Below are 27,204 nucleotides of genomic sequence, written 5' to 3'. Positions count from 1 at the left end.
AGCCAGGCACATACACAAACACACACACACATAGCCAGGCACATACATCCTGGACACTGTCAGTCACAGACACACACACACACTGCACACAGCCAGACACAGACACACACACACACAGAGCCAGAACACACACACAGCCAGGCACACACAAACACACACACCCTCCTGGACACAGCCAGGCGCGTGCACACACACACGTAAGGGAGTTGCTATGATCATTCTCTAATTGTACATTTTTCACGTTACAGTTGTGATTGTGTGTTCTGAGAGGCGCTATGCTTTCATTATATTCTCCTGTCGGATAGTTCTGGGCTGCTGCTCTTCCTGTCGATCATATTAATTATTGAACAACCCTGCTCTCCAGAAATGTGAAGGCTTTTTTAAAAAAGTACAGAAATTCGATCATAAAATCATTAGAACATCACAGTCGCTTTATCGCTGAGGAGGCTGGGACAGCAAGGAAGCTCTCATTGATTATAATCGAGAGCGATGTTGGTGCGATCGACACTTACTGCTGTTTTTCAGTGGCACAGTTCTGGCAGAGAATCTTTATAAACCCCGGCTGTCAATTGTATTTAAATACTGTATGTGTTTTCCCCATAATAGCTTTTCTAAACGGATTCTACCTTTACGTGATTCCTCTTCCCCGCCCCAGCTAATAAACAACACAGGGAATTTTCCCTGTTGGTTAATTTTGGAGGCAACACCAGCTCATTGTAATGCAGCCAGAAAGATTGGCATCTGTGCGGTGCATTGTCATCTCTCGATAAGTCGCTTTACTCTATAACCGAGGTACCAACAGCAATGTTGCAGATATCATTTCCAGTGAGCTTGAAATCCAGTGTCAGAGCCTGATTTGACCTTGGCACCAAATACAGAATGTAAAATTCCCTCACGGAGATGGTTATTACTGGGTTTTATCGCAGGGCAGTTGGTTGATTTATTTGATTTACTCAGCACACGTTTAGTGGCCAACAGAAAGCAACAACACGTTGAATTTATACAGCACCTTTAACGGAATAAAACACTAAGGCGCTCCACAGAAGTGTTATAAACCAAAATTTGACACCCGCCACATAAGACAAAATTAGGGCAGACGGCCGGCCAAGAGTAGGTTTTAATGGAGCACCTTCAAGGAGGAACGAGGGATGGAGGGGATTGGGTGGCGGGGGGTGGTGGAATTCCAGAGCTTAGGGCCTGACCATAACCACATCATATAAGCTGCATATCAGTAGTGTAAATGCACAGTAAGAAATACTTCAAAGCAACCTGCAAGCATATAATTACTGTGGTGCCAGTTATTAAGTGAACACAGTGACCATATTGCATACAGCACAATGCCACCAAACCAATAAAATGGACAACCAATTTAGCTGTTTTCTGGTGGTATTGGATAAGGGAAGAATGTTGGCCTAGATTCCAGGGATAACACTGCATTTTTCAAATCCACCATTCATGGAATGTTTAATGGCCAACAGGAACAGCAAAACAGGCTTTGGTTTAATGTCACTGCCAAACGATAGCACCCCTTAAAAACATATTCTTCCTTCAAATCAACATAATTAAAACAGATTTACCTGCTCATTTATCTTCCAGCTGTTAGTGGGGCTTTGTTTTGTGCAAATTGGCTGTTGCGTTTTATCTAAAGTACACTTCAATTGCAGTTCATTGACTGTGGCGTCCTTTGGGAGGTTTTGAGGATGTGAAAGGCACTATACAAAAATAAATTCTTTCTAATCTGCGTGAGATTACATTTATGTCCTTTAACGTTGCAGAAGAATTGGAGCATTAGTTGAATGAATTGTGGCTCCTGATGTTTGGAATCTGCCTCATTTATATTGCCGAACACCAGTGGTCCAAAAACAGCTGTATTTGCATCTTAAATGTCTTCAGCCACAGGTCTTCCTTGATGTCAGTAAAAGTCCATGTAGACTTACAGTATCAGTACCGCAAGTCCATTTGTGTTTAATATTGGCCGGGTTATACCACTGCTAGCAATGATAAATCGCCTCTTGATTTCCCTTAATCTCAATGTTGCCCTATTTATTGGACTGTGTTGTCCCAAGATTGGGCTGCTGCTGCTGGAAGCACTGGAATATATAGAGGTTATTAGACCACTGCTTGAACCAATATTCGAGTGAGGCACATACATGAGCCTAAAGCTTGTAACCATCCAACTGAGGGAAAGAAAGAGTTGCATTTATATAGCACCTCAGGGCAGCTAATGGTGTACTTTTGAAGCATAGTCATGGCTGTATTGATATCTTGGCATATGGAGGAGGATACGATGCAATTCATCATCCAAAAGAACCAGACCTTCTCCTTACGTCATGCTATTCTGCATCAAAAAGCCATACTTTCTGCTGCTTAATGTCATTAATCATCAATATTCAAAAACAAAGTGCATCATAAACTAAAGCAAATCCTGAAAATAACGAGAGACTCTGAACAAGTGGCAGAGGATTACAAGCAGTCAATTAGTCCTTTGGTTCAGTTACTTACTTAACTGCTCTAGTTTCATTCTCTTGGCTAGCAATGTCACATGAATCCCTTGATTCACTCGCCACCCAATAAACGGACGTCTCTTCCAATCAAATGAATTGCAAATTATTTGCTTGCACTGTAAAGGTTTCCAATTTTACAAGTTATAATAAGATCTGTTCAATACAATTAATGCCATGTCTCCTTGGCCCATATGATTTGAGAATCCTACTGTAAATGTAGTCACCAAAGTAGTTACATTGAGCAAACCATTGAGATTTTTGAAGCAGCACAAAGTAAGTTGTTGTTTTGATAAAACCCTCACTTTTTTTTACAATGGAATCTATTTAATGACTTAGGGTGAGGAGGGGTGGGGGGAGGATGGGATTATAGATAACATGGCAGATTCTGTAACAATGATCCAATCAAAGAGGGGTTTGGATCTTTGTCAAAATCATGGTGGTACCAGTTGTTTTATTCCACTTCTGAAACAAGCTGAGATAACTAAATGAAACAAATCTCTCCCCCTACCTGCTAGCTATACCCAAAGTTTTGGCTGTAACCATCGAACCTTACAGGACAGAATTTTTTTTAAAAAATTCATTTATGGGATGTGGGCTTCACTGGCTGGGCCAGCGTTTATTGCCCATCCCTAGTTGCCCTTGAGAAAGTGGTGGTGAGCTGCCATCTTGAACCACTGCAGTCCCTGTGGTGTAGATACACCCACAGTGCTGTTAAGAGGGGAGATGGAGTATTTGCACCCAGCAACAGTGAAGGAACGGTGATATATTTGCAAGTCAGGATGGTGAGTGACTTGGAGGGGAACTTCCAAGTGGTGGTGTTCCCATCTATCTGCTGCTCCTGACCTTCTAGTTGTAGTGGTCGTGGGTTTGGAAGGTGCTGTTGAAGGACCCTTGGTGAATTCTTGTAGATAGTACACATTACTGCTACTGTGCATTGGTGGTGGAGGGAGTGAATGTTTGTGGATCTGGTGCCAGTCAATTGGACTACTTTGTCCTGGACAGTTTCGAGCTTCTTGAGTGTTGTAGGAGCTGCACTCATCCAGACAAGTGAGGAGTATTCCATCACACTCCTGACTTGTGTCTTGTAGATGGTGGACAGACTCTGGGATCTCAGACCTACTCTTGTAGCCACAGTATTTATATGGCTAGTCCAGTTCAGTTTCTGGTCAAAGGTAACCCCGAGGATGTTGATAGTGTGGGATTCAGTGATGGTAATGCCATTGAACATTAAGGGACAATGGGTGGATTCTCTCTTGTTGTGATGGGTCATTGCCTGACACTTGTGTGGCGTGAATGTTACTTGCCACTTGTCAGGCCAAGCCTGGATATTGCCCAGGTCTTGCTGCATTTGGACATGGACTGCTTCAGTATCTGTGGAATTGCAAATGGTGCTGAACATCGTGCAATCATCAGTGAACATCCCCACTTCTGACCTTATGATGGAAAGAAGGTCATTGATGAAGCAACTGAAGATGGTTGGGCCAAGGACACTACCCTGAGGAACTCCTGCAGTGATGTCCTGGAGCTGAGATGACTGATCTCCAACAACCACAACCATCTTCCTTTGTGCCTGTATGACTCCAACCAGCGGAGAGTTTTTCCCCTGATTCCCATTGACTCCAGTTTTGCTAGGGTTCCTTGATGCCACACTCGGTCAAAAGCTGCCTTGATGTCAAGGGCAGTCACTTTCACCTTACCCCAGGAGTTCAGCTCTTTTATCCATGCTTGAACCAAGGCTGTAATGAGGTCAGGAGCTGAGTAGTCCTGGTGGAACCCAAACAGGGCATCCGTGAGCAGGTTATTGCTAAGTAAATGCTGCTTGATAGCACTGTTGATGATCCCTTCCATTACTTTACTGATGATCAAGAGTAGACTGATGGGGCAGTAATTGGCCTGGTTGGACTTGTCCTACTTTTTGTGTACAGGACATATATGGGCAATTTTCCACATAGCAGGGTAGATGCCAGTGTTGTAGCTGTGGCAAGTTCTGGAGCACAAATCTTCAATACTATTGCCAGAATATTGTCAGGGTCCATAGCCTTTGCAGTATCCAGTGCCTTCAGCCATTGCTTGATATCATGTGGAGTGAATCGAATTGGCTGACGACTGGCATCTGTGATGCTGGGGACCTCTGGAGGAGGCTGAGATGGTTCATCCACTTGGCACTTCTGGCTGAAGATTGTAGCAAATGCTTCAGCCTTATCTTTTGCACAGATGTGCCGGGCTCCTCCATCATTGAGGATGGGGATATTTGTGGAGCTACCTCCTCCAGTGAGTTGTTTAATTGTTCACCACCATTCACGACTGGATGTGGCAGGACTGCAGAGCTTAGATCTGATCCGCTCGTTATGGGATTGCTTAGCTCTGTCTATTACTTGCTGCTTATGCTGTTTGGCAAACACTTAGTCCTATTTTCAGCTTCACCATGTTGACACCTCATTTTTAGGTATGCCTGGTGCTGCTCCTGACATGCCCTCCTGCACTCTTCATTGAACCAGGGTTGATCCCCTGGCTTGATGGTAATGGTAGAGTGGTTGATATGCCAGGCCATGAGGTTACAGATTGTGTTTGAGTACAATTCTGCTGCTGCTGATGGCCCACAGCTCCTCACAGATGCCCAATCTTGAGTTGCTAGATCTGTTCGAAATCTATCCCATTTATCACTGTGGTAGTGCCACACAACATGATGGAGGGTATCCTCAGTGTGAAGTTGGGATTTTGTCTCCACAATGACCGTGCGGTGGTCACTCCTACCGATACCGTCATGGACAGATTGGTGAGGATAAGGTCAAGTTTATTTTTCCCTCTTGTTGGTTCCCTCACCACCTCTCACAGACCAACCCAGTCAAGCAGCTATGTCCTTTAGAACTTGGCCAGCTCGGTCCATAGTGGTGCCTACCGAACTATTCTCGATGATGGACATTGAAGTCCCCCACCCAGAGTACATTCTGTGCCCTTGCCATCCTCAGTGCCTCCTCCAACTGATGTTCAACGTGGAGGAGCATTGATTCATCAGCTGAGGGAGGGTGGTACGTGATAATCAGCAGGAGATTTCCTTGCCCATGTTTGACCTGATGTCATCAGACCTTATGGAGTCAATGTTGAGGACTCCCAGGGCAACTCCTTCCCGACTGTATACTACGTCTGCTGTGTCTGTCCTGCCGGTGGGACAGGACATACCCAGGGATGGTGATGGTGGTGACTGGAACATTATCTGTAAGATATGAATCTGTATGGATGACTATGTCAGGCTGTTGCTTGACTAGTCTGTGAGACAGCTCTCCCAATGTTGGTAAGGAGGACTTACAAGGAGCAGGGTCAACAGGGCTGCAATTGCCATTGCTGTTTCCGGTGCCTAGGTCAATGCTGGGTGGTCTGTCCAGTTTCACTCCTTTTTTGAGTCTTTTTAGCTGTTGGTACAACTAAAGTGGCTTGTTAGGCCATTTCAGAGAGCATTTAAGAGTCAACCACATTGCTGTGGGTCTGGAGTCACATGTAGGCCAGACCAGGTAAGGACAACAGATTTCCTTCCCTAAAGGGCATTAGTGAACCAGATGGGTTTTTACAACAATTGACAATGGTTTCATGGTTGGACTTTCAATTTCAGATTTTATTGAATTCAAATTCCACCATCTGCCGTGGGAGGATTTGAACCTGGCTCCCCAGTGCATTACCCTGCATTTCTGGATTACTAGTCCAGTGACAATACCACTTCACCATCGCCATGTGGCCATTCAGCCATCGTGCCTGTGCTAGCTCTTTGAAAGAACTATCCAGTTATTCTCACTCCCTGCCCTTTCTTCACAGCCTTGGAAAGTTTTCCATTCCCAGTACATTTCCAATCCCTTTTGAAAGTTACTATTGAACCTGCTTCTTTTCAGACAGTGTATTCCAGACCACAATGACTTGTTCCACAGCAGAGTCCCTCCTCAGCCATTCCTTTGTTCATTCGCCAATTATCTCAAATCTGTATCCTTTGACTGACCCTCTTACCAGTGGAAACAGTTTCTCACAATTTGCCCTAACAAAGCCCTTCATAATTTTGTAAACATCTATTAAATATCACCTGAGTTCCAAGGAGAACAATGCCAGCTTCTCTAGTTTCCTCATTAATTACTGGAACTTCTGATTTTGTAAGATTTTGGCAAGTATAAGTTTTAGTTTAAACTGTAACCAGAAATGAATTTGTATTTCCTGAGGAAAGGGTAGAGCTTATGAAGAAAATATATTCCTGAGGAGTACATCTTAACCCAAGTAGCTGCCTGTGTTTCAACTTTTACTTCCTATTGATTGAGAAGAGCTAACTTTCCTTCCATTCCTTCCAATCAGTGGGAGGCGCAATGGCAGTCCTGTCTATTGTGACTGGAAGTATATCCTGCACCCACCTCACATAATTGAATTCTATCCCCCACTCCCTGATCTAGTTGTGTAAGATTTTCCCTGACAGTTATTGTTTTGCTGGTAATGCCAGTGACACCATTTGTGCAGCTTCTGTGAGTGTGAGTTACACTGCCTGATCTTGCTGCAATTGTGTGAGGTGGGGGCAGGATATAATTCCAGTCACAATAGACAGGACTGCCATTGCGCCTCCCACTGATTGGAAGGAATGGAAGGAAAGTTAGCTCTTTTCAATCAATAGGAAGTAAAAGTTGAAACACAGGCAGCTACTTGGGTTAAGATGGACAGAAATGGCTTTTGTGCTGTCTTAAATTACACTGTTGCTGCTTTGAAGCAAAATCAATATGAGGTCTCCTCTGGGAGGTTTGTCCATTTACATTGATCTTTAGGATGTCTTTGTTAGCAAGAAAAACAGTCCTGGAATAGGGTCCCCCTTGTCCTCACTTATCACCCCACCAGCCTCCGCATTCAAAGGATCATCCTCTGCCATTTCCACCAACTCCACCATGATGCACCACCAAACACATCTTGCCTTCACCACCAACCCCCCCCACCCCCCGCGGCATTCCGCAGGGATCGTTCCCTCCGGGACACCCTGGTCCACTCCTCCATCACCCCCTATACCTCAACCCCCTCCCACGGGACCTTCCCATGCAACCGCAGAAGGTGCAACATCTGCCCCTTCACTTCCTCTCTCCTCACCGTCCAAGGGCCCAAACACTCCTTTCAAGTGAAGCAGCATTTCACTCGCACTTCCCTCAATTTGGTCTACTGCATTCGTTGCTCCCAATGCGGTTTCCTCAAATTGGAGAGACCAAACGGAGACTGGGTGACCGCTTTGCAGAACACCTTTGGTCTGTCCACAAGCATTACCCAGATCTCCCTGTCACTTGCCATTTCAACACTCCACCCTGCTCTCATGCCCACATGTCTGTCCTTGGCCTGCTGCATTGTTCCAGTGAAGCTCAACACAAACTGGAGGAACAGCACCTCATCGTCCGACTCGGCACTTTACAGCCTTCCAGACTGAATATTGAGTTCAACAATTTTAGATCATGAACTCTTTCCTGCATCCCCAGCCCCTTTCCAATCCCCCCTTTTTTCCAATAATTTATATAGGTTTTTCTTTTCGCACCTATTTCCATTATTTTTAAATGTATTTCCATCCATTGTTTTATCTCTACCTTTTAGCCTATTTCAATCCCTTCCCCCCACCCCACCCCCACTAGGGCTATCTGTACCTTGCTCGTCCTGCTTTCTACCCTTAATGTCACCATTAGCACATTCCTTAGATAATATCACCACCTTCAACACCTCTTTGTCCTTTTGTCTATGACATCTTTTGGTTATCTCTACTGGCCCTCTATCCAGCTCTACTTGTCCCACCCCCCCTCAACCAGCTTATATTTCACCTCTTTTCTATTTTTCCTTAGTTCTGTTGAAGAGTCATTCGGACTCAAAACATTAACTGTGTTCCTCTCTGCAGATGCTGTCAGACCTGCTGAGTGTTTCCAGGTATTTTTATTTTTGTCTTGGAATACATCTTAGTTACAAAGAGAAGGGCACGCTGCCTTGATCAGTCTCACAGTGGTATCACTACCAGGGTCAGGGAGAGAAATCATCGGCCCTGGTGCTTCTCCTGATTTCAGGCCCATTATCCACCAACCCCACTCAATCACCGCATCCCCCAACCCCAACTTTTAATCCTCTCCCTGCACCTATGTTATTTTTCCCCTTTCAAGATTCATCAATCAATTCACCAAACAATCACAGAAATGTTCTAATTAAATGTTGGCATTGGGTTACAAGTATCATCCAATTTTTTTGCAGCATGGGTCATTAATATTGAGAGCAGTATAATGCAGTTAGCTTGTGTGAGTCCAAAGGTGATCCCAGGAGTTTAACTACACAGCACCTGAAATGAAATGCAGCAACAACTGATAGTGGGTGGAGTCCCTGAACTTCATTTCCTTCTACCTACAGTTTCTCACCACCTTCAGACAAAACAAATAATCACAATAATAATCCCAGTAGAAGAGGTTTTTTGGCAACGTACCTATTCGCCTGTTTAGCTTTGTAATCGCAGTATTTGGTGGCATTGCCCTTTTCTAAGAGGTGGTCCCCAGGTATCCAGGTTAGGGACTGCTCTCAGTATAAAGGGTGCAACGAGAGAGTTTGAAGGTAGTTGGGTTGAGGACTTGAGGGACCAGCACACAGCCTCGGCTGGATCTCGGCTTCTGTTTGCAGGGGAGGTCCACAGTAAGGCATTCTGTTGGGGGACTCCTCACATGGGCAGTGGTTTCGGATGGACTGCTGGTGTAACTTTGGTAAAATGTTGAAGATCAGGTTGCCTGCAAAGGTAGCCGAGCGAAGCAGGACTATTAGAAATCTGCTTCTCACACTCCACATGGCTTGGCTCAGGTCAGTCAGGCGCTCAGGCCTTTTCTTGCCAGAGGGAGAGAGAGAGAGAGCTTGTCACAACATGACCCATGTTGACCAGGCTGGATTTTCCTCTCAAGGCAGGTAGAAGGAGTCAGGAAATTCCCTGGCTTGTTGCATCAACCTCGGCAAAAAATGACTGCAAAGATATGATTTTCATTTAGTGGGTGTGCAGATGGTAACAAGGGTTGGGCCTGCTGCCCCTGGAAAGAACTCAGGGGCTGTCGGGTTGCTGAGGCAGCTGTTCAAAAGGCCCTCCATGGTGCTCTGAGACTCTGTCCCAGTTATAATAAAAACAGTAAGGCCTTCTCCCCTCACCCCTTGCACCCCCTCATCCCTCCACACACCCTCCATGCCACATCCAAGCCACCTCATACCCCTGACATGGCCAGTCATATCCTCCGTGTCAAACTATGGTACTTCCATGCCCATTCACCCACTACGCACTACTTATGAACCCTATAGTGGTGACAATAGGATGTGTTAAAAAAACTTCAGAATAACTCATTCATAACTTTCCACTTTCTTAAAAAAATTCCTTTCGCTACAGGCCAATAAAAGTGTCAATCATCCAGACCCTTTAAACTATCAATAACAGAAAGTGCAAGCACTTGAAACCTCTTAATGTTGTGTAATAAACATTATACAATTGACAGAATAGTTCAGAGAGCCAGAGCCATCAATCAAGCAATGTTTTCTCTGGGGTGCAGCTGTTTTTGCACTCTAATGGATGTCCAGACCCTCAGCCAAGAATGCATGATGAGGCTGGCCTGATTCTATGAAAATTGTACAAGATTAGGACCTGCCTATCCTTTGGACTGGCCAGGTCAGGAATGCAGGATGCAGGCTCACAACCCAAACCCACTGATAAACATTGGGGGTACTGGGAATGGGGTTGGGAATCCTGGAATTGGGTCGTGGCTACTACTTTTACACCTCTACAGAGTTTCCCTGACTCCATGAAAGTCCAGTCCATCAGCTCAGCCGCAGAGTCTTAAAGTGACACTGCTCATAGTCGCATCATTGCTGGGCTCGAAAGGATGTTACAGCACAGAAAAATAACAGGAAATACACTTTACCTTGAGTGTTTCCCTGCTGTTCATCTCCTCCAAATACTCTTTTAATTTTTATATGGTCTATTTTATAGTCTACACAAGGAATACAGAGTGCTCCAATGTGGGACTGAATGTGTTTGGTATCCTATTTGAATGGTGCAAATACAAATGAAACTGACATTGGAAGCTAATTATATGTTGCTGATTTTGACACGCTCATATTTCGGTTACTGAAAACCAAAAGGATTAAGTAGAAATCAATTTCTGCATTGTAAGCATAAATTATTGAGGTAAACCAATTGTACCCTCCACCAGTCTTTCTAATAAGTCTATTTTTGATGAGTTCCACTACTTACTAATATTCTACATGAAGATTGGTTCTGAACGAGTGCTAGGGTAGAGTGAGGCAATGCCTTTACCCCCCATAACCCTTCACCTCCACTCCACAATGTCAATGGTAGCTCACTGTAGTGGGTGTAGTTCACTGAAATGAATTCAGTGAATAACCTGCCGTCAAACAAATCCATTTTATTCCACCCGCCCTCCCACTTAACTTTGTCCTGTTAAGTAGTCCAGCTATTCAGAGATCAATGTAATATTTGCAAAGAAAAGTGAATAATTTTGCCATAAAAGCACAGGTTTACCATACTTTCCTATCCAACATTGGGCATTTTTAAAAGATTTGAACACTTTCTGTCCCAAACCCATCATCAACAAAATAACGACTTGCAAGGAGTTCTGTTTCACTTAGATGTGGAAGACAGTCACCACATAACAAAACTGATAAATTCTGTGAAGTTTGATCCATGCACAACATTCTCTGACACATTGTATAACTACTATATTCTTCATATCTATTTATACCATTCACAAAATGGCAGCACCAGGTCCCCTTTACCTTACATTAAAAAGATCCCAAGGCAAGAAGTCTTCATAAACAATAACAAGACTGATTCACAGAATCACAGAATCTCACAGTGCAGAAGAGGCCCTTCGACCCATCGAGTCTGCACTGACACGTGAGAAACACCTGACCTACCTACCTACTTAATCTCATTTACCAGCATTTGGCCCACAGCCTTGAATGTTATGACGAACCAAGTGCTCATCCAGGTACTTTTTAAAGGATGTGAGGCAACCCGCCTCCACCAACCTCCCAGGCAGCGCATTCCAGACCGTCTCCACCCTCTGGGTAAAAAGGTTTTTCCTCACATCCTCCCTAAACCTCCTGCCCCTCATCTTGAACTTGTGACCCCTTGTGACTGACCCTTCAACTAAGGGGAACAGCTGCTTCCTATGCACCCTGTCCATGCCCCTCATAATCTTGTACACCTTGATCAGGGAGCCCCTCAGTCTTCTCTGCTCCAATGAAAACAACACAAGTCTACCCAACCTCTTTTTATAACTTAAATGTTTCATCCCAAGCAACATCCTGGTGAATCTCCTCTGCACCCCCTCCAGTGCAATCACATCCTTCCTATAATGTGGCAACCAGAACTGCACACAGTACTCCAGCTGTGGCCTCACCAAGGTTCTATACAGCTCCAACATGACCTCCCTATTTTTGTAACCTATGCCTCGATTGATAAAGGTAAGTGTCCCATATGCCTTTTTCACCACCCCACAAACATGCCCCTCTGCCTTCAGAGATCTATGGACACACACGCCAAGGTCCCTTTGCTCCTCAGAACTTCCTAGTGTTATGCCATTCATTGAATACTTCCTTGTCAAATTACTCCTTCCAAAGTGCATCATCTCACACTTTTCATGGCTAAATTCAATCTGCCACTTATCTGCCTATTTGACCATCCCGTCTATATCTTCCTGTAGCCCAAGATACTCAATCTCACTATTAATCACCCGGCTAATCTTTGTGTCATCCACAAACTTACTAATCCTACTCCTCACTTTGTCATCTATGTCGTTTATATAAATGACAAATAATAGGGGACCGAACATAGATCCCTGTGGTATGCCACTGGACACTGGCTTCCAGTCACTAAAGCATCCCTCTGTCTCCTACAACTAAGCCAATTTTGAATCCACCTTATCAAATTACCCTGTATCCCATGTGCATTTGCCTTCTTTATAAGTCTCCCATGTGGGATCTTGTCAAAGGCTTTGCTGAAATCCATATAAACTACATCAACTGCACTACCCTTATCTACACATCTGGTCACCTCCTCAAAAAATTCACTCAAATTTGTTAGGCATGACCTCCCTCTGACAAAGCCATGCTGACTATCCCTGATCAAACCTTGCCTCTCCAAGTGGAGATAGATTCTCTCCTTCAGAACTTTCTCCAATAGTTTCCAATAGTTTTGCTTTCGCAAGCTGCATTTAAAATGTGTTACTTTTTGAGGAAGAAGAGGGATCCAAAGACAAATAAGCCTTAAACAAATGGGACAAAATCCCTGAATAACTGATATCCCCCCTTCTGACCTCTCATTTACCCCTTGGAATTGCGTCATTGGTGGTATCAGAATGTTTACTAAGTTGTATCAAAGCAGGTAGTGTCCTTCTTTAGCAGTTGGCCTGTTATATGGGAGTGCAGCCGCGTTTGGCCTCCAACAGATCAGTCAAGACCCCAAGAACGTGTGGTTGTCTCAACAATCTCCTTTACCTCTACACCAGTGAGAAGATGCCAAGATAAGCCCAATCTATCATGCTGATGATTAAGGCCATTTATGTGCAGCCAGAGTCTGGGCTTGGGAATGAATCCTGAATGCTGCATATGAGTTCCCCTTATTCCACTATTCCTCAACATTGACCAGGATGCCTTATTCTGCCTGAAGGATTTCTTCTCAAGTTTTAGGACTGGGATCAATCCTGTTGTTCACTGACAATTTAACTGACAGTTGATTTTTTTAAAAAGTATCCCGATAAGTCCCTGGGAGCGTGAAAGGCCTTCAGGTAGCTTTGTGGGTTTCCGGGGTCTTTAAAAAAAGAAGTGAGAATTGCTATGCAGTTCTGCATAGCAGTTCTGATTTTTTTTTAAAGCCAGTTTTTCAGCTCTGAAGCTCTGGCTGCTCAGTTTAGACAATGGTGAGAACTCCATTTATAACAATGAGCCCAGGCCTCTCTAGTCCCCCGCCCCGCCCCGGGCCCTAATCACCACTAAAGTCAATGACGTGTGAACGTAGTACAACACCCCCTGAAAAGAAACCCTCGAGGTGATTATATTCCCCTTTAAAAGGCAGATAATTGACTCATTGGCATCAACCTGATCTTTGTATAACTCATTACATTGGAAACCATTACAATGTAGTATTTCAACACTGAGACTGATAAGTTTTTGTATTGAGGGTTACTGAGCCAAGTTGGTTAAATAAGTTAAGACACAGATCAGCCATGACCTAATTAAATGGTGGAACATGTTTGAGAGGCTGAATGGTTCCTATATCCCTAGTCCAGTTGGCAGTGATTTTTTTTGTCTAAACATGATATTTAATACTTGTTACTTCATTACCAAAGTATATCAAATGAGAACAATTTATGCTCTGTTTCTGCTGTCGTGTCTTTTTAATCTCTGTAGGATTAGATACTCTAAAAAATACATTTGCCACAAGTTGCTTCTGCCAGCACATATAGTCCCATGACTTATAAAGTAGGGCTTCAGGCTTCAGCCAACTCCATGCTGTTGCTTAGGAGGTCGGTGAGGTTGGTATTGGTCATAGAGTGGTAAGGGAGATGCTTCATTTCAGGTAGATGATGAATACCTGTGCCTCCAACTCCAGTATCTTTGCATATCCCCAACTCCATTTGCTCCATCATTGATGGCTGTAACGCTGGATGCTCTCAATAAATCGGTCTGCCTCTTCACTTCCTGCTCCTCCTTGAAGATTTCCCTTAAAACTCATCTCTTTGACTGGTTTTTACTCGGAGTCCATTGTTTTGATCACATGTCTGTGAAATGATTTATCAATGTCAAAGATGCTCCGTAAATGTAAGTTATTGTTTGTTTATTTATTTCATAGGGTATTGACCTGGATATGTTTTAATTTTAATTATTTTGCTTTCTTTCTAGAATGATTCCCTGTGGAACACAGTTTTGCAGCGCAAGCAGCTGGATATCTTCTAAAGCTCGTACTGCCTCTGCAGTTCTTTTTGTTATTCTTGTGACTGTACATCAAGGTAAGAATCATAGTCTGTGAGTTTGTATCAATGATTACCTCAGTGAATTATACCAATTCTATTGAACATGACCTGTCAGACACATTATGGGTCATGAAGCCAACTTCAAAGCTATCTTCAAACACTGCTTTACCTGGCAGTGTGATAGACCCTGCCCTAGACAGATATACTAATAGTGGCTCTAAGAGAGACTATTTCGTTAGCTAACACAGCCACGATTGTCTAATTTGCACTTTCTCTCCAGTTGAGTATAAATGTTAAAGCATTTAAAAGCTGAAACTGTGTCCATACGACAAAAAGTTGGGTCCAGAAGATGCCCCGGGATGGACAACAATGTGCATAATCTGACTCTCCTCACATTAGAACATCACAGAGTGCTTTACAGAGAGGAGAGTAAAATGGCCTCAAAATAGGAGGGAAAGAACAGATGGAATGAAGTTAAGATCAAAGCCTAAATGTTACTTGTGTGTTTCATTCAAGGCAGGCAGTGAGGATTCACCTGAGCTCCTCTAAATGGGATGATTGAAACTGTGGCTGTTGGGTCAGAAGCGACATGTTTATAATATGTACCTCTGTAAATAAAAGTGTGCAAAAGTTGACTCTAGTCCTACCCTTCACCACCTGGCTTCATGGAATTAAACATTAAAGAGTGGTTGAAGGGAGAAGTCTTAAGTGAGATTTTGAAAATAGGAGGGAGGAGGCAGTGTGGGAGGACTTGTCAGGGGAACTTTTATGGAACAGGATTTTGGTGACTGAAGACTGGCCATCAGTGGTGAACTGAAGAGAATTAGATCTACATCAGAGAAGCCAAGGTTTGTTGTCTTCTTTCACGTGGCTTTTTCAGCTCAGAATCGAGCTGCTGAGCAGAGCACTCATGACAGACAGTCCAAACCATAGGCTATCAAAATAACCCCTCATTTTTATACATTTATGAGGAGATCATTGGGCTCAGGTGTTCACTTTAACAGCCCAGGAGAATGACAGGGTTAAAGAAAAAGACCACAAGGTGGAAATATAGCAGTAAACTTTTTGCAGCGAGGAGGTTCAGTGCCTGTGTGAGCTGAGGAAGAGAAATCATTGGAGGAAATGAGATTTCAAGGTCTTTCTCTACTGCGGCTTTGTTCCTTTTCCTCTTACCTGGATCTTTGCTGGGAAATATCCTCGGTGGCTGGACTGTGTTGGAGTCATCCTAAAATGGCTTCCGAGCATTTTACTGGCCTCCTGCCTCCATTCCCACCAACTGGGGGCTGGTAAAATTCCACCCATGGAAATGAATTTGAGGTGACGATATTCCTATGCAGTGGCTCCTTTGTTCTTCTCGGTAGAAGAGGTCATCTGTTTGGAAGGTGCAGTCAAAGAAACCTTGGCAGTGTATCCCGTAGAGTCTCCTCACTGCTTCTCCTGTGTGCCGGTGTTGGAGGGAGTTAATGTTTAAGATAGTGGATGGTGTGCCAATCAAGCAGGCTGCGTTTTCCTGATTGTGTCCGAGCTTCTTGAGTATTGTTGGAGCTGCACTCATCCAGACAAGCATAGAGAGCCTTTCGACACACTGATTATTTGTGCCTTATAGATGGTGGACAGGCTTTGAGGAGATAGGAGGTGAGTTACTTGCAGCAGAATACCCAACCTCTAATGTACCTCTTATGTGTTGAATCTATGAGTTCACTAGTCAAGTAAACTCAAATTGCACGTCTTCATGTACACTTGTTAGTTGATGTTCGCTATCAATAATGGAGAGGGACCGACATAAGAACAAACTGTGATTATTTATTGCGACTGAAGGCAGAGCACTAAATCCTTGCATGTTCCCACAACCACCTTCAGCTCTAGACAGTTAACCAGTAGTCCGCACTGTACAGTGATTGGTCAGTGATGTCACATGGTTAGTCTATTTACATTCTCTTAAAGGTACATGGTACACCACTTTACCATATCCCTTCCCCTTTACTTAAAAATACAGTTGACAAAGTTAGTAACATGTGAACTATTTAAGCTAATAACTATTTACAAATCAAGTCTCTCAGGCGGCTTTCTCGGACGTTTTGAGTGTCACAGTTTAACAACCTCGTTTTTCCAAGGCCTCCTTTTCAGGGAACAGTTGTCCACTAGGTTCCTCAGTGGAAATTGGCAGGTTTGTCTCCCCAACGCCCTCAGGTCCCACAGGCCCCACCGGTACTTCCAAATCACGTGACCTGTCCTCTACATGCGGAACAGCCTCAAGTGTGGATGAAGGCTAAATTTCTTCTTGTTAGTAGACACAATATTTATGTGGCTGGGTCAGTAAAGTTTCTTGTCATTGGTGGTGCCCAGGATATGGATGATGGGGGATTTGGTGATGGTAATGCCATTAACGTCAAGGGGAGGCCTTGAGGGGAGGATTCTCTGTTGTTGGAGATGGTCATTGTCTGGCACTTGTGCGGCATGGATGTTACTTATCACTTATCAGCGAAGCCTGTATATTATGCAATCTTGCAGCATGTGGGCACAGATTCCTTCAGTATCTGAGGAGTTGTGAATGGCATTGAACATTGTGCAATTATCAGCGAACATCTGACCTTATGATGGAGGGAAGGTCATTGATGAAACAGCTGAAGATGGTTGGGCTTACAACACTGACCTAAGGAACTCCTGTAGCGATGTCCAGGGGCTGAGATAATTGGCCTGGATCAATCACAATCATTTTCCTTCCCATTAGGTAGGACTTCAGCCAATGGAGAGTTTTCCCCTGATTCCCATTGATTTCAGTTTGACTAAGGTTCCTTGATGCCACACTTGGTTAAATGCTGCTTTGAGCCAAGGACTGTCACTCTCACCTCACCTCTTGAATCCAGCTCCTATGTCCAAATTTGGACGAAAGCTACAATGAATTCTCGATCCACTGATCCTGGTGGAACTCAAACTGACCATTGGTAAGCAAATTTTTGATGAATAAGTGCCAATTGACTCTGCTGATAATTGAGGGTAGACTGATGGGGTGATAATTGGCCCGATTGGATTTATCCTGCTTTTTGTGGACAGCACACATCTGGGCAATTTTCCACACTGTGGGGTCAATGCCAATGTGGTAGCTGTACTGGAACAGCTTGACTAGGGGTTCGGCTGGTTCTAGAGTACAAGTCTCCAGTACTAGAGCCTTGGCTGGTATCCAGTGCCTTCAATCGCTTCTTGATGTCATGTGGACCAAATCAATTTGGCTGAAGACTGGCATCTGTGATAGTGATGAAGCCAAATTGGACCATTCACTTGGAACTTCTGCCTGATGATGGTTGCAAATGCTTCAGACTCGTCTTTTACACTGACATGCTGGGCACCCCCATCATTGAGGATGGGGATATTTATAGAGTCTGTTCCTATGATTGATTAGATGTTTAATTTTTCACCACCAGTCACAACTGGATGTGACAGAATTGCAGAGCTTTGATCTGATCCATTGGTTGTCAGATTGCTCTCTCTATGCTGCTTCCATTGTCTGCCATGCATGTAGCCCTTTGTTGTAATTTCACCAGGTGGCACACCATTTTTAGGTATGCCTGGTGCTGCTTCTGACCTGCTTTTCTTCAGTCCTCATTGAATCAGTGTTGCACTCATTGGCTAGATGGTAATAATTGTAATGATAGAATGAGGAATATGTCAGGCCATGAGGTTACAGATTGTGGTTGAATACAATTCTGCTGTTTCTGATGGTCCACAGTACCTCAAGGATGCTCAATTCTGAGCTTCTAGATCTCTTCTGAATCTATCCAATTTAGCATGGTGGGAAGTGCTACAAAATACAATGGAAGGCATCCTCATTGTGAAGATGGTACTTCATCTCCACAGGACCTGTGCAGTAGTCATTTCTGCTAATGCTGTCATGGACAGGTGTATATTGAGGGGTAGATCGGTGAGGGCAAAGTCAAAAAGGTTTTTCCTCTTATTGGTTCTTTCACCAGCTGCCATAGGCCCAGACTAGCAATTAAATCCTTCAGGACTGAACCGCTTGGTCTGTAGTGACTACTGATCTGTTCTTGTTGATGGACATTAACATTTTCCACTCAGAGTACTTTCTGAGCCCTTGCTACCCTCAGTACCTCTTCCAGTGGTGTTCAACATGGAGGGGCACTAACTTATCAACTGAGGAGGGTGGCAGATGGTGACCAGCAGGAGGCTTCCTTGCCCCAGTTTGATCTGATGCCATGAGACTTCATGGAGCCCATAGTCAGTGTTGAGGACTTCCAGAACCATTGAGGTGATAGAGGAGCCTGAGACATTGGCTGAAAGGTTTGATTCTGCAAGCATGACAATGTATATGTCTAGAATATGACTGTGCTTGACTAGCCTGTGGGATAACTCTCCTAACCTGTTGGTACAGGTCCCCAGCTGTTATTGAGGAGGACTTTGCAGGGTTGACTGGGCTAGATGTGCCTTTGTCATTTCTGGTGTTTAGGTCCATGCTGACCACGTCCACCCAGTTTTCTTATTACTTTTTATAGAGGCTTAATGCAATTGATTAGCTTACTAGGCCATATTTATGGGTAGTTAAGAGATCAGCCACATTGCTATGGGGTCACCTATAGGCCAGGCCGGGTAAGATGTCCTTCTCTAAGCAATGTTGGTGAAACCGATGGGTTTTTACAACAATCTGATAGTTTCATTGTCACCAGCCTTGTGATTAATTTAATTAATTGAACCTAAATTCCCCATCTGCTGCACATTACACTGGATCATTAGTCTAGGCTTCTGAATGATGGTTCTGTGACATAATCACCACACCACTGTGCCTGACATGCTCATGGGTGTGCACTGGATCAACTTGCTGAGCCACATTGTATTATCAGTGTATAGGACACCATTGTTAAATGTTTGTTAACTGAGGAAATAAGATTTAAGAGGTCACCATTTTTTTAAGGGAACCATTATTTTTTTTTTAAAAAACTTAAACATTGTGCTGTACTACTTCAGTAAAAATGATGTTATAATTAGACCCAACAGTCTTCAAAAGGCTTCAGAAGTTCATTAATAGGGATCATGTTCCTCCCTGAAGCGGTATACATCACTTTCAAATGCAGTTTGATGGCGTCAGTCAGGGTGTGATTATGTTTTCAGCAGTCCTGGGCTAAGAATGAGGAAAAAAAAAATCAATCAGGGTCCCCTGTTATTCGGTGAACCCCTCCAGGGAAGTCACCATTGGTAATGGCTAATGGAATCTGAGGGATTGACCGGTTAAAATTAAGGAGTGTTTCCAGCCAACACCCTTTACACAGTCGACAATTGATCCATGCTCCACCTTATCTGCCAGCTCTTGAGTCCAATGGCCTGAAGCAAGTTGCCATAGTCACACAAAACAATAACAAAGTAGAAAAAGAGAACTGCAGCTTTCACAATATAGCAAATTTTCAGAGCCCGGACCAGTACATGTGATCAACTGGTACAAAAGTATCTTGCAACTGGTCCACGCCCATTCGATTTGCCGCTAACTTTTGTATTTCTGATGACTAAACACTCACTGGGAAGTACACATATACAGACATGGTGGAATTTACCTTGGATAGCCCTGAAAATGGGTGTGGAATTGGGATGCACAATAAACCCCCACCCATTGAGCACAATACAGGAAGAATGCCAACTTCATGCTGCATGTTCATTTGAATGATTGCTGTGCGCTGTCATTATTTGGCTGGGTGCAAAAGCAGGGGCTCGAAATTGTAATCTGCTAACATCAGTTAAAACTAGTTTGCATAGATAAAGCTAGCTTTAGTTCAGATGATAACATAGGGCAGGATTTTCAGCTCAGTGTGCGGACGTGCACCTGAAACACATGAGCGTGAAATAGTTTTCAGTCACCTCTCTTAACTTGCCAACTATGGCATATTTCCCATTCCTTTATTCCGTTTATTTATGTTTCCCCCTCCCAAAGCACTTTTGGTCATTTTCTATGTTAAAGACGATCTACATTTGCAAATTATTGTTAAGTGAACCTCAAGTTCTCCAGAGTACTTCCTGACACACTGGAAATACTAACAGAATTAGTTAATCGTTTAGTTTCTACACTCAGTCACAGTTGTGTTTCAGTTCCAATGTTCACTTGGAGTTTGGAAGAATCTCTGTGGAAATTTTACTAGCTCGCCTCTCCCACTACCTTTCTGGAACTAAATCAGGACTGGGATTGTGATTACATGTTCCCCCCATTCCCTTGTACAAGGTCACTGAGAATAATGAAACTGCTTTTCCAAGTACCACTGGGACTTTTCTGGCCCCTGTGCCTTAACACCGGGCAATGCTGTAATCTATTGATTAGTGGAGCTATTGCCCTCTCAGGAAATGCCCCTATTATAAGTGATAAGAATGGTATCCAGCAGCAGCACTTACATCTCAAACAATTGATTTATGTGAATAGAACATTTTTTTCAGTAGGCTTTTGATTGTTGAACATTCAAATTTCTTTCTCCTTTGATCTCAAATTCAAATGGCAATGGTCATGTGTTAACTTTATTTTCCAATTCCTTCAGGAACATGCACTACCCTCAAAGATCAAAAAGCAGTTTTCCAGCTTAATGCACCTGATGAATACGGGACCCTTTCACCAGGAACAAACATCCCTTCGCTTGGCAATTTTACTCTCTGCATTGACATCAGGCTAAGACAGAATAATATAAATGGAATGACAGCATTTACCTACAACACAGACACCAAACGTATTCATTCCAGGTCCCTTCATGAACTCGGCATCATGGTGATAAACAAAAGACTGATAATCTGGTTGTTTCATAGACAAATTAATGTAGGGGAAATTATTTCCTTAGCTAACTGGCACTCCTTGTGTTTAACATGGAATGGGCAAACTCGTGAAACACATGTCTATATGAATAAAACAAATGTGCTTTCAAAAACACTGAACAAAAATTACAGACTTGGCCAAAATGGTAGCCTGGTGCTTGGTCGAAAGCACAGTCGAGGGCCAGACCGGTTGAAGGTGGACCCTGAGACATTTGTTGGAGACTTGTATTTATTCAGATTGTGGGATCATGCAAAAGAACAACAGTCAATATCTCAGCTGAACTGCGAAGATGGGAATGTCATCACCTGGGACAGCCAACAATGGGACTTCATAGGATCAATCTTGGAATATGATTATTCACTGCCTTGCTGTAAGTACCAATGCATTCCTTAAATAATTTATTTAAAGCATGATCTTATCACAAAGTTGAATAGAAATAGAATTGTATTTCCACAGCGTTGATAACAGTGACAAAATTACAAGATAAAACAGTTTCATTCTATTCACTCAAAGAAAAGAATTACATAAATCTCTATTTTGACATTTTTTGTGCCATAGCCTAAGTCTGGCCCATCTAGTCTCATAACCAATTTTCAACTTAATCATTTAAGAAGAGATTTGGAGATTTTCATCTTTCCAATTTGATGGAAGTGAGCCCGTAGAACAATTATATTACACAAAACCCTTTGCTCAAGTTTTATTTTTTTCACCAATGATGAGCAAGGCTTGACCAATCACATTCCACCAAAGCATTCACCCAAACACATACTGCCAAAACACTCTGCTGCTCCCTCCAAAAAGTTCCACTTGGTCACATATTGCCACAACACACTCCCAATCACATTCTGCCAAAATGTTCCATCAATTCAGTCAGGAAAAGCAATTATCTGAGAGACAGTGGCTATGATTACCTGACTCACCTGAACATAAAATTAAAAAATAAAATCTCTCTACAAAATTACACGAAAAAAAATCACAAACCTATTAACTTTAGTTCAATGGCTACATCCCCTGCAGACCTTATAAAGCACACCACTGGCCCTTTGAACATACTCTGGTACATTATCCCACCGTATATTGCACAATTCCCATCTGGCCAGCTGACTCTTCATATTTGGATGCCCAGTAACTATCTTCATGTAAGCAATCAAAATCTTTGTACGCAAGAGCCTGTCTGTAATATAATGGATGAAAAATCCCATGGTTTTAAAGCATGTAGAAAGGAAAGTTCATTTTTCATGCAACCTACATTATTCCTGATATTTAGATAACCAACATAAAAAATAATGGGACACAAAAATGACCAACCAGTCCTTTGTGCATGCCCCAGGTAGCCATGAAACATTAACCATCATGGTTCAAGATACCCTGTAAGACAATTCAAGTCCATTGCATTTGTCCAAGTCCTTGACACCTCAATGTCCTCAATGGACATACAGAGAAAGAAATGATATTATCCCATTTACCCCCAGATGGAGATAAAACCTGCATCAATCTTTTGGATCCTGATTTTCTACAAATAGGTAGCTAAGGAAAAATCAAAATCTTTATAGGCTTCTTGTCTTGTACACTGTCCTTGTTGATTCTTTATATCCTGATAACAGTTACTTTGAATAAGACTCCCAGAAATGAGAATGTTTCTACAAAACTTTCAGAAGGCCAAGCTGTTTATCATTAAGCATGTATCTAATCATCTTGTCCATTGACCATTTCCTTGCCTCAAGTCAATCTTTGGCTATCTTATTTCACAATGTGGTGAGAAAAAGAGGTCAACAGGCATGAATCTCACACCCATCCCACACTATTAGCCAAAGCTAAACAACAGTCAGCTAAATTGTACCCTGATACATTAAAACTGAAAGCATTCTGGGAATGAACAACAACTAGTTTCTAACCTACTGAAAAAAAAACTGCAAGCTATTTCTAAGTAAGACAAAAACTTTAATCAAATGAGATTGAACCAAATCCTAATTCTTTGTGTACCTGTATATAATAGTTTATCTTACAATGCACTGCATATAGCAGCCATGTAATCTTCTGGGAGAGGGAAAGAAGTAGGTTAGAAAAATGAAGGCCAATTTAGGGAGGATAAATATTGGAAAATTTCTCTCTGACTCCCCTCCCCACCACTTAGATGATCAAAACATTGACCATGGTTTAAATGGTTCAAGTATTCCACCTTTCTTTTCTATGCCTAGTTAGGACCTGGTGCAGGTATATAGTGAGTCCATACTTACTGCCCAGGCCGCAACTTATTCCATAGGTCTACAATCCTCTGTGAAAAGAGGAACCTCTTGACAGAGAACCTAGTTCTTCCCATGTGTAACGTATATATGTATACAGGATTTTTTAAAAAATGAACAAACTGACTTTATTTATTTCAGCAATGACTTAAACATAGGGAGAGCTGAGAAAGGGAGAGATGAACATTGTTGGGTGAAGAGAAAGGGAGAGAGCAATATTCTCTTAAAGGTAGAAAGAAGTAGAGAAAAACTCAATTGACGAAGCAGAAAGAAGAGCAATTTATGACCCCTGTGGCAAGGTGTGAAGGGAGAAGGACAGACCCTCTTGGAAACCTGACTGAAGTTGGCAGGGGGTGTGGTGGTGGTGGGGCAGAGAAGAGGGAGAAAGAATGAGAGAGAGCCTTTTGCATTATGAACGTAGGGGAACTCGGGTTCTGCTTGGAGGAAGGGGGAAGTTTGCTGTGCTGGGGGATTAACTGACTCACAATATAAATTAACGTGTCCTTTGATTTGCAGTGAGCAATGTGACAAGAAATCTTACAGTAATTATTTTCAGCTAAAGGCTGCTGTGAGTGTTATAGTTAAACATTAGAAGGTTGAATTGAACTTGCGGCAGAATCGATGCTGAAGGTTGAGTCTGAGATGGGGATGGACCTGAAGGCCATCGTTGTTGTGAGGCCAGCCAGTAGATTTTGTTTGCTAAGGCTTCTTTACATTTTGATTACTTGGCCAAATCCACTCCTAACTGATGAGTAGGGCTTTGCGTGGCAAGAGGCTACTGCTGGTGACCCATGGGAACAGTTCCCAGCAAAAGGTAAGTGCATTGCAGGGCTCAGGGGGAGGAACCACAGTTGGTGGTGCAAGGAAAGCCCAGGCTAGGGAAGGACCAAGAGGAGGATTCCTGGCCCTTCTTGGCCAATGAGAGAATTTCAAAGTCACTTAATGGTCTCCCACTCCATATTTTCATTCCATATGCTGGTTATCAGTGGAGGTAATCCTAGAGTTTGAGGCATACGGGGTCTGCCCCGAGATCCCTTTGAATCAGAGGATCTGCAGGTGTCTGGGAGGGCAGGCTGAAGATCCATGAGGAAACAATTATATTTTTATTCAATGCTGAGTTCCCCCACCACCCTTGGATGACTCAAGGCCTTCCGTCTGCTAGAAGTGCCCTCATTTCAGCTGCTGCCTTCTGCACTCATATCTTTCTGTTTTTCTAGGTGCATATAAGCCAGCAAAGTATTGGCCCTGTACCTGGAGTAGCCCCAGCTTATGTGAATGGTCTATGTACCAGAGTAGTGCTTTTCCTGGCAGTACTAATAACCACTTAATGTGCCTTTTGGGGTCTGCATGCAGATCAATAATCTGTACCAAGAAGGAGCTCATGTAGTACCAACACACAATGATTGCATATGTATGATATATACCTTTATTTAATGTCATAGCCTGATCAAACCATTAATAATAGAAGTTTAAAATTCTCTCCCAAAAAGGCTATGGATGCTTAGGGGACAATTAGAGCTTTCAAGACTTAAATCAATTGTTTTTTTTTCTTAAGAAAGACGATCAAGGGATATGAAACAAATGCAGAAATATGGAGTTGAGCTGCAGATCAGCCATGATCTAATTGAATGTAGCAGGCTCGAGGGGCTGAATGGCCAACTCCCACTGTTATTAATAATAATAAAAACAAAAAACTGCGGATGCTGGAAATCCAAAACAAAAACAGAATTACCTGGAAAAACTCAGCAGGTCTGGCAGCATCGGCGGAGAAGAAAAGAGTTGACGTTTCGAGTCCTCATGACCCTTCAACAGAACTAGGTGAATCCAAGGAAGGGGTGAAATATAAGCTGGTTTAAGGTGTGTGTGTTGGGGGAGGGGGAGGGGTGGGTGGTTGGGTGGGGGGAGAGAAGTGGAGGGGGGGTGGTTGTAGGGACAAGCAAGCAGTGATAGAAGCAGATCGTCAAAAAATGTCACAGACAACAGAACAAAAGAACACAGAGGTGTTGAAGTTGGTGATATATATCTAAATGAATGTGCTAATTAAGAATGGATGGTTGGGGAATTAAGGTATAGCTCCAGTGGGGGTGGGGGGAGCATAAAAGATTTAAAAATATTTAAAAATAATGGAAATAGGTGGGAAAAGAAAAATCTATGTAATTTATTGGAAAAAACAAAAGGAAGGGGGAAGAAACAGAAAGGGGGTGGGGATGGAGGAGGGAGTTCAGGACCTAAAGTTGTTGAATTCAATATTCAGTCCGGAAGGCTGTAAAGTGCCTAGTCGGAAGATGAGGTGCTGTTCCTCCAGTTTGCGTTGGGCTTCACTGGAACAATGCAGCAGGCCAAGGACAGACATGTGGGCAAGAGAGCAGGGTGGAGTGTTAAAATGGCAAGCGACAGGGAGGTTTGGGTCATTCTTGCGGACAGACCGCAGGTGTAATGCAAAGCGGTCGCCCAGTTTACATTTGGTCTCTCCAATGTAGAGGAGACCGCATTGTGAGCAACAAATACAGTACACTAAGTTGGGGGAAATGCAAGTGAAATGCTGCTTCACTTGAAAGGAGTGTTTGGGCCCTTGGACGGTGAGGAGAGAGGAAGTGAAGTGAAGTGTGTTTAATTGACTGCCATTGCTCTTCAAGAAATGCCTTCCTTGAAGAAGTTTTGTTCGTCTCTGAGACAAGATTTCCGTATCTCTCTTTTGCCTTGCTCACCTTCATTGCTTTCCATTTCCCTCCTAGTGTTTGACAAGGTGTTTACAGCCATATCTCCTTTCTCAGTGACTGTCTCCGTCTCCGACTTACCCCATGTGGATTTCAACTGAAATTCCACCCCTCACGTTTCGAACCCACCCAGGAATACAGGTATCTCCGGAACATAAAACGTTTCTCGGACTGCTGTTCCCGTCACATTCTGAGATCCACACTCAGTGCCATGTGCCGCCATATGAACACACTCGACCTCTCCCTCCAGCAGCACCGCCGTACCCTTTTTCAAAGCTGCGCGTGCCCCCAGTTTCATTTTATTCTTCGTCCATCCGACGCCTCAACAAGAAACTTTTTCTCTTTCTCTCAAGTGCTAAGGAATGCAAGCTCCAACAACTCATCGACACCAACACCCATCTAGGACCCTCCACCCCTGCCTGTCCCTCCGTCCCCACCCCATCTTCCAATCCCAGCCCCAGCCGTGTATTCACTATACCCCCTGACCTTCCCCTCTCTGACGCTGAATGTTCAGTGCTCAGCAAAGGACTTAGTTTCATACCCTTACGCCCTCATCTCAATGAATTTCGGGCTCGGCACGATGCTGAACTCTTCTTCCACTGTCTTCGTCTCCGTGCTCACTTCTTTGGGCAGGAGCCCTCTCCCCGTTCAATGGATCCTTTCACCCACCTCCAATATTCTCCCTCCACCTGGACCCCTCCCTCTGGATTCTTACCTTCTCTCGATCTTTTCATTGAGAACTGTCGGCGCGACATCAGTCGTCTCAATTTCTCTGCTCCTCTCACCCATTCTAATCTCTCTCTCTCTGAACTTACTGCACTCCATTCTCTCAGGTCCAACCCTGACATTGTCATCAAACCCGCTGACAAGGGTGGTGCTGTTGTTGTCTGGCGCACTGACCTCTAACTCGCGGAGGCTGAGCGTCAACTCGCAGACACTTCCTCCTACCTCTCCCTG

General features: G+C 43.5%; 1 protein-coding gene across 9 annotated transcripts in view; it reads left to right on the top strand.

Moving 5' to 3' along the window:
* LOC121290681 (adhesion G-protein coupled receptor G2-like) overlaps positions 1 to 27,204 on the top strand; it is a 188,868-nt gene that overhangs the window by 2,520 nt on the left and 159,144 nt on the right. For all 9 annotated transcript variants that reach the window (XR_005945862.1, XM_041211461.1, XM_041211460.1 and 6 more), the window contains exons 2-3: positions 14,424 to 14,530; positions 21,019 to 21,657. Coding sequence is in view for 8 of the 9 variants with exons in the window: in XM_041211461.1 (XP_041067395.1) it covers positions 14,425 to 14,530; positions 21,019 to 21,657 (745 nt within the window). In the remaining variant the exon portion in view is untranslated. The remainder of the gene's footprint in view (positions 1 to 14,423; positions 14,531 to 21,018; positions 21,658 to 27,204) is intronic.

The sequence above is a fragment of the Carcharodon carcharias genome, chromosome 18 (assembly GCF_017639515.1).
Source record: "Carcharodon carcharias isolate sCarCar2 chromosome 18, sCarCar2.pri, whole genome shotgun sequence".
Taxonomy (NCBI): domain Eukaryota; kingdom Metazoa; phylum Chordata; class Chondrichthyes; order Lamniformes; family Lamnidae; genus Carcharodon; species Carcharodon carcharias.
This window is presented reverse-complemented; position numbering and strand designations above follow the sequence as displayed.